The sequence below is a fragment of the Littorina saxatilis genome, linkage group LG1 (assembly GCF_037325665.1).
Source record: "Littorina saxatilis isolate snail1 linkage group LG1, US_GU_Lsax_2.0, whole genome shotgun sequence".
NCBI classification, from domain to species: Eukaryota; Metazoa; Mollusca; class Gastropoda; order Littorinimorpha; family Littorinidae; genus Littorina; species Littorina saxatilis.
Window position 1 is genome coordinate 98,991,666 of NC_090245.1, and position 8,652 is coordinate 99,000,317.

At 44.6% G+C, this 8,652-nt stretch overlaps 1 protein-coding gene across 1 annotated transcript; it reads left to right on the forward strand.

The window, feature by feature from the left end:
• The first annotated feature begins 401 nt into the window (after positions 1–401).
• LOC138947122 (expansin-YoaJ-like) lies at positions 402–6,912 on the forward strand. Its single transcript, XM_070318570.1, has 6 exons — positions 402–609; positions 2,926–3,069; positions 3,308–3,398; positions 4,679–4,823; positions 5,046–5,209; positions 6,820–6,912. Exons 1-6 carry the CDS (start codon positions 496–498, stop codon positions 6,879–6,881), a joined length of 720 nt encoding a protein of 239 aa, XP_070174671.1. The 5' UTR covers positions 402–495; the 3' UTR covers positions 6,882–6,912.
• The last annotated feature ends 1,740 nt before the right edge of the window (positions 6,913–8,652 follow it).

An 8,652-nucleotide genomic window follows, 5' to 3' on the forward strand; every position in this document is an offset into this window, starting at 1 on the left:
ACAGTGCATGTCATAAGCTAGTGGCATATGAACAGTGCATGTCATAAGCTATTGGCATATGAACAGTGCATGCCATAAGCAATTGGCATATGAACAGTTCATGTCATAAGCTATTGGCATATGAACAGTGATTGTCATAATCTTTTGGCATATGAACAGTGCATGTCATAAGCTAGTGGCATATGAACAGTGCATGCCATAAGCAATTGGCATTTGAACAGTGTCAGTGAATGTCTAAGCTATTTGCACAGGAACAGTGCATGTCGTAAGCTAGTGGCATATGAACAGTGCATGTTAAATCTAGTGGCATATGAACAGTGCATGTCATTAGATATGTCTGTGTCTCTTGTACATTACACGATAGTTTTCACGGGATGGTACCTTTAAAGTGTACGAAATGACGCACACAATGTAATTCAAACCTTTCAAACCGGGTGGGATTTTGTAACATTTCCAGTCCACAAGCATACAGCTGTACGGACCCTGACTGTGAGAATGTGGTTGTCGTTGTCGTTGTTGTCGCTGCTGCTGGTGGGGATGAGAGTGGAGGGGGCTGGCCCGGTCAACTCTGCAGCTCTCAACTTGTACAAGCATGCCTTCAATGGTGATGTGAGTTAGTTCAAAGTCTCCCTGTCTGCTCATTGCATCTTCAACGTACCGAGTTTTCTGTTCTCCTTGCTGCGTTGTACGTATAAGTTACAGCTCCGTCCATCCATGATATCGCGTTGTATTTTGTCGAGACTGGGTCAATGAATATGATGACGTCACCGAAGAGGTCCTACGAATCCTCAAGGATGGATCAGACGGCGGTCTTTTATGCATCCCCAGGGGACCCAAAGAAAACATCGCTCTGCGGATATCAAACTCTGACAACGTAGAGCGCCGCAAAAGAGAGGACCGCAACAGATACGAGGACGACTGTGGCGCCTGGTCGACATGCAGCAACAAGAAGAACTACTTTTTTGAACTGCCAAATGGTCAACTACGAAAGGGCTTTTTACACCAAGGCCAGTTATGTAGGGAGGTTCAGGTTGAGGGTCGTCGTACGAAAGTACCGTACGACCCTCAACCTGAACCCGGTGATGTGATAGTACTGACAAGATATTACTCTACTTTGGCGTGGAGCAGGGCCCAGCCCATTTAGTCACCGACGAAAGCCTGAAGGTGGCAGTCATCGAGTACAAGGGCACATGGAAGGGCATCATACAGGCGCATGGCAACAGAAAAAACAACAAAGGTACCTATATCCGCACGTCAGGGACAGTGATGGAGGAGATAGCTGCCAATCGACACCTGCCACCCAACGTTCTTTACGCCAAGATGGTAAGCCAGAGCCAGGGACAGCCTGTAGATCTTCAGCCGCGAAACAAACAACAAATCAAGAAGAAGCAGCGGAAGGAGCGGGAAAGGCAAGACGGGCTACAAGCCACTCCAAAGGGAAACCTGGCAGACCAAATGCTGAGTCTGACAAATATCACCAGTGTCCGTGATATTCTACAGGCGATACAGTATAAAATGAGCGGCCCAGCAATATCACCGTCACTTATACTCTACCACGAGGAGCAGATGCAAAAAATCAGAGCATTCTGTGGCAGAGGAACGACTGTATTGGGAGTTGATAAAACCTATAATTTGGGAGACCTGCTAGTCACAGCACTGAATTTCAAAAACGTTTCGTTGCTTAATGAACGAACAGACAGTGCACCTATTTACATAGGACCTGTGTATATGTACTCGAGCAGCACATTCGAGGACTACTTTTATTTTTTGTCGACTGTCTCGGCTGCGCTCATGGACCCAGGTACAACCACACCACCACAAATGGTTGTTGGTACTGATGATGAGAAGGCTTTGACCAGAGCGGTTAAAGCTGCATTTCCAAACTGCAGACATGCCTTGTGCACTCTGCACCTGAAAAAGAACTTGACAAGGCATCTCCGCGACAAAGTGGGGCTGGATACCAGGAAGCGAATCAAACTGGTAGACTTGATGTTCGGAGAAAAAGGTGTGAGCACATCCAAAAACATGGCAGATTTTGACCTGCGACTGGCAAGGGCAGCCGACCAATGGCCATCTGAGGACGAGTCCTACCTCACCAAATTGTCAGGTCAATTACAGGACAACGTCCTAAAAGTGTACTGGGATGGGTGCCTGACAACGACAACCTGGACAAACAACAACGCTGAATGTCTCAATGCTGTGCTGAAACACTTGGTTCGTTGGACCCCCCAACAGCTGCCTCAGCTGGTCGATTTGATACGGAATCTGGTTCTCACGCAGAATGCGGAGCCTCAGCGAGCGTTGTTGGGGATGGGGGAGTATGTCCTTGCCCAAACTCATGCACACCTTCTGATGACTCCAGACGATTGGGACAGATTGTCCGCAGACCACCAAAAGCAGAAACTGAGGATGCTTCTGCGGCCTGCGCGCCGAGTCGGAACAGTGACTTCGGTGAATCACATCATCACCATCAACAGCACGCCCACAAAGTCCAAAAAACCATGTCAACGAAAGCGAAGCGAGAAAACTACTAGATAGGCACACCCAATTTCCGCTTTCAGAAGCTGTAGTTGAAGACACTTAAAAAACAAAGAGAAAAAAAACCATCCTCATTTTTTTCGTTTCGTTCTTTGTATTGTATGTATCAAATGTTCACTATAATTATTTATCATTGTGTAAATTTAAGTTATGTTCAGACATGTTCACACACACACACTGTCCGGGGCAGTCCGGGGCAGTCTGGGGCATATAATTACCCTACCGCTGCGCAAGTTATTTTGCCTAGGTCAAGGCCGAACTTTAGGCCTACGGAGAAATATCGCTGGATATTTTCTCACTAGAATAACAGAGAGAAAGAAGGGAAGTCATGCTATATATGTTGTTCTCTACTTACGTGTGTGCGTTTCTGTCGATTTCTTCCTGCAGGCGACGTACTACGGCGATAGCGGAGGGGGAGGGACGTGTTCGTACGGCGTCCAGAACCCGCCAGTGGCCAGCCTCGCCAAGATACCGGTGGCCCTCAACAAGCCCCAGTTCCTCAACTCACTCATGTGCGGCTCCTGCTGGCAGGTCGGTCTCTCACAAACTTTAAATATTGAAATGCGTGCGAAAGCAAGCTTTTTAATAATTCAAAAAGCAACGAATGTAAATCTTGTACAATTTTGCAAGCCATGTTGTATTCTGTTTTGTTGGCAATGGCTGCGCGGGTTTGATTACACTGAATGTCACTTGTACAGTTTTCGACCCAAAAAAAGCCCATTGCTCGAAGAATTCGATATTTCAGTGCCGACCACTTTTGGTCTTTCAGGTGACAGGGTCGGGCCATGGCTTAGGGAACAACCCGGTGACCGGTACCTTCATGGTCTTCGTTGATGACCTTTGTCCGGGGTGCCAAGCAGGTAAATGGCAGTGGACAGTACAGACAATGACCCATTCTGTTTTTGATGCAAAATCCTACCTTTCGCCCCCGAGTATTTCATGCGCTATTCCTGGAGATACAGATTTGAAATTGAGCCAAGAGGTACAGAGTTCGTCACTTTAGGCGTTGAATAGATGACAACAGTGACACACGAGGAAGGTCTTAGTATTAGTGTCCGAGCGTTCTATTTTTAAAATCTGAATGCTATATTTTGTAGTCTTTTCAGACCGTGATATTCTCTATGAGACTGTGTGTTTGTTTATATTATGCCAAGCGTTTTAACCCTGTATTGCACGGAATATGCATGTGTTTGCTGGACTGAAGGTTTGACTTCCTCAATCCAACGGTCTTAATCTGCTTTGACGAATGGGTATCAATGAGGACTAAATAAAATATGAAGACGAACGGAATCCGGCTCGTGACACAGGAGAGCTGGGCGAAGCAATCCGTTCGCTCAATAAATTTAATTTAATTATTTGGCATAGTTTCGGAGCAGTTTTGAGCAAATCATTGCAGGCGTTTCTAAATTACAGTACAGCGAATATCCCTTGAACTTTTTAAGGTCCAGATCGTCAGAAAATTTTCCAAAATGGCGCCTTAGGTGTACAATCTTTAAGAGAGCTGTTTGTGATAGGGTCTGACTGCTGGTGTCTCCGGGTATGCTATTGCAAATCTTTGAGTTCAGCAAACTAATTGTTTATTGAGATGTCAATTAAGTTAAGTTGACTGGTTTTGCATCCATTGGTAATTTGAATGTTTCGCGCAATGGGCTACACGTGTATGCACGCGCGCACACACAAAGGACACAAGGCGAGTATATAGCTCAGTTGGTAGCGCGCTGGACTTGTATTCAGTTGGCCGCTGTCAGCGTGAGTTCGATCCCAGGTTCGGCGGAAATTTATTTCACAGTCAACTTTGTGTGCAGACTCTCTTCGGTGTCCGAACCTCCCCCCGTGTACACTACATTGGGTGTGCACGTTAAAGATCCCACGATTGACAAAAGGGTCTTTCCTGGCAAAATTGCTTAGGCACAGTTAATAATTGTCTACCTATACCCGTGTGACTTGGAATAATAGGCCGTGAAAGGTAAATATGCGCCGAAATGGCTACAATCTACTGGCCGTATAAAATTTCATCTCACACGGCATCACTGCAGAGCGCCTAGAACTGTACCCACGGAATATGCGCGATATAAGACTCATTGATTGATTGATTGATTGAGTAAGAGTATTGACTGCCAGTATGTGTACCAACCTGCAGGTGATGTTGACCTGGGGGTGAGTGGGGATGGCCGCTGGGACATCAGCATCAAGGCCGTCCAGTGCCCAGTGGGTAACGGCAAGCTGGACTACAAGTTCCAGGGTTCGAATCCTTGGTACATCAAGCTGCAGGTCCAAAACGCCAGGTGAGCAACCTTCGTTCTTTTCCGTCATTCTAGTTTCAATCGGACGAGAAACACAACCAACTGCTCTAATTTCAGGTTCGCTATTCACTTGATTCGTAGCAGATAGGGCAAAATGGCTGCATGACTCACATTTCAGCTAATTAGTTCACACGATGGAGACAAACTACACCAATTAAATATAATTTCAGATTATTAGTTTACCCGAGAATAATCTCCTTTCAGACTACCAGTGCACATGATGGAGATCGACCTCAACGGCTGGCAGAAGATGCAGCACAGTGCTGACGGCTTCTTCCTCCACTCCGGCGGTCCCATCCATGGCAGCTTCCGTGTCAGGGTCACCGCCATCAATGGTGCACAGGTCATCGACACCATCAGTGGCATCCGTGAGTTTAATTTAAGTTTCTACATGCTCCCGTTTCCTCATCACCTTATGGGGTTGGGTAGCTCAGTTGGTTGATCGCAGGTTCAAATCCAGACGGGGACGGACACGGGTCAACTTTATAATGACCCAAGGGACAGTAAAGGTCCCACCCACTGTCATTGTCGTAGCACAAATATTAAGACCTTCGTTCAAAAAAAAAGAAGAAGAAAAAAAAGACCTTTGTTTATTCTGCCGGAATTACAAAAGGCTGACATTGACAATACCTACACGCATATGTAAGCCAGAGAAGCGCAGCTCTTGTTGCTGCTAGCTTTCCACCAGTGACCTGAAGTTCCGAGCAGTGTGAAAGTATGAAATAAAATGATCATCTGATTAATAAATAACTATATTATATTGTTTCAAAATTAAGCCATAAAGAGTACTCATTTCTTTCATTCTTTTGTCCGCTTTTTTTCCATCAAAGTGAAGTAAGCGCTCTAAATGCATACATGTGTGTACACTGTAAGTGTTATAGAGTAAGACAGTTGTGCAGAACCAGTCTCCTGGCACCCAAGGGAATAACAAGCATTGAAATGGAAAAGGGACTTTCATCCTTAAAAAAGAATGATTACTGCAAGTTCATAATTATCTTCCTCAATCATTGATTTGTCTTTCTTTCTTTATTTGGTGTTTAACGTCGTTTTCAACCACGAAGGTTATATCGCGACGAGGGAAAGGGGGGAGATGGGATAGGGGAAAGGGGGGAGATGGGATAGAGCCACCTGTTAATTGTTTCTTGTTCACAAAAGCACTAATCAAAAAATTGCTCCAGGGGCTTGCAACGTAGTACAATATATTACCTTACTGGGAGAATGCAAGTTTCCAGTACAAAGGACTTAACATTTCTTACATACTGCTTGACTAAAATCTTTACAAAAATTGACTATATTCTATACAAGAAACACTTAACAAGGGTAAAAGGAGAAACAGAATCCGTTAGTCGCCTCTTACAACATGTTGGGGAGCATCGGGTAAATTCTTCCCCCTAACCCGCGGGGGGTTCATTGATTTCTGAGACTGATGAATTTAGGTTTTACATAACATTGAACGATGCCACTACTCATATACATTGTATAGACCATGAAATGAAAAAAAGCAGAAGGAGGTTTAGGATTATTTTCTTTTGTGGACTAAAAGCAATCATAAGAGAAAACAAAAGTGCTCTGGTGTATGTGTTTGCTCTCTTTCTGTGTATATTTCGTTTTCTTTAGCCAAGAGTTGTTAAGGCCAAAAAAAAAATAGGTCTGATTACGGTAACATAGGCCAAAAAAATAGGGTCGGTAGGTCAGAATTTGTTTAAATTTTTTTTTCTCTCCAAAAAACCATATTTTTACGTTATTTTGCAAAAAAACCAAGATTCCCCCCCCCCCCCCCCCCCCCCCCAAATGCCAAAAACAAGTCAAGGGTCGCGCGAAAAAAATAGGGTCGGTCGGGTTACCGTAAACATACTATTTTTTGTGTGTGCCTAATGACGACTCTTGGTTTTTTAATTGTTACTGGACTGTTTCAGACAGTCATAATACGATGTATCACATCGACAACTGTTTTTTTCACTTTACTGAAATGTTTCAGACAATGATGTGATCATCCACGGAAAGGGCCAGTTTCCTCTGGACAGCAGTCTACCTCATTAACATGAACCAATAAACACACCCACTCCACTGATTCTGATTGTTGTGTGTGTGTGTGTGCCTGTGCCATTTCTCTAAGACTACCAGCAATGAGTTCCCTTTGATGTCCGTGAGCATGAAGAGTAACTTAAATCTGCCGAACCCACACATGCACGACAATATGTACATGCACACTCACATTCAAATCACACTCAGATATTGGGTTGTGTTCCAAATATGCTGTATTAAAAAAATGTATAGCTCTGCAAGAAAACTTCTTCCACTCTTTGTTAGTTCAACACAGTATGTCCCTTTTGAACAAAAACAGAAATAGTGCAGCACAGACTTGAAAATTTAATCAGATCATTATTATTTTTCAGGCATGGGTATTGCTTTAAATAAAAAATCTCTGAAACTGGGGGGTTCCGGAATTTTATTTTTTAGAAATCTAGATTAAAATCTGTGCAATCTGGCAGCACGTTTCATGAATTTTACACTGCCAAAAAACCCGACCAATTTAATACATGTTTTGAATGACCAGTAACCAACGACCATTTTAATCCTTTAAATGAATTAATATTATTTTAACACACTTACTCTTTCACACACATGTAAACAGCAACATCTGTTAAATAATAAATCGATCACTATTGTCACCTTCAGGTGGAATCTCACTGAATGATGTCTGATACATATATAATTCTTACTGATACTTCTATACTGTTTATTTTACGCATATGTACAATTGATGGTTAAACACGTTTTGTTGAGGAGCATGCTTGTGCTGTTGTGGGTTTTGTGTGGGGAATGTATGCGGGCGTGCGTGAGCGTGTGTGTGACTGAGATTGCAAGCGATGTTTGGAAGGGCGTGTATGGATTGATTGATTGTACTCTGGCCAAAACATGTCCCTAGTGTACTGCACATGGTTGAAATAAAGTCTTATGTCTTATGTCTTATGAAGGGACGGTTTTTTGTAGGACATCGGTCATACTAGACAGATTTTCATTTATGGTTGTTTTTTTCTCGGAAGAGGATTTTTTTATCACAGAAATGTGTAGCTTTTCTCAGAAATCCTTGGAGAATTCCCATGCCTGACTAACATATCACTGTGGGCTGAAAAAACACCTCAAGAGACTGGGACACAGCCCAATGTGAGTGTGGCTCAGAGGAGCAAACCCCTGAGCACATTCTACAGACCTGCCCACACCTGGAGACAGCACGCCAGCACTACTGGCCAGAAGACACGATGCCAGCACTACTGGCCAGAAGACACGATGCCAGCACTACTGGCCAGAAGACACGATGCCAGCACTACTGGCCAGAAGACACGATGCCAGCACTACTGGCCAGAAGACACGATGCCAGCACTACTGGCCAGAAGACACGATGCCAGCACTACTGGCCAGAAGACACGATGCCAGCACTACTGGCCAGAAGACACGATGCCAGAACTACTGGCCAGAAGACACGATGCCAGCACTACTGGCCAGAAGACACGATGCCAGCACTACTGGCCAGAAGACACGATGCCAGAACTACTGGCCAGAAGACACGATGCCAGCACTACTGGCCAGAAGACACGATGCCAGCACTACTGGCCAGAAGACACGATGCCAGCACTACTGGCCAGAAGACACGATGCCAGCACTACTGGCCAGAAGACACGATGCCAGCACTACTGGCCAGAAGGCATGATGCCAGCACTACTGGCCAGAAGACACGATGCCAGCACTACTGGCCAGAAGACACGATGCCAGCACTACTGGCCAGAAGACACGATGCCAGCACTACTGG

Bases quoted from the DNA above. Each gene is read 5' to 3' on its own strand.
- LOC138947122 (XM_070318570.1), top strand. From the start codon at position 496: ATGTGGTTGTCGTTGTCGTTGTTGTCGCTGCTGCTGGTGGGGATGAGA. The intron at 3,070-3,307 runs GTCGGTCTCTCA...TTGGTCTTTCAG, and splicing joins TGTGCGGCTCCTGCTGGCAG to GTGACAGGGTCGGGCCATGG. The intron at 4,824-5,045 runs GTGAGCAACCTT...ATCTCCTTTCAG, and splicing joins CTGCAGGTCCAAAACGCCAG to ACTACCAGTGCACATGATGG.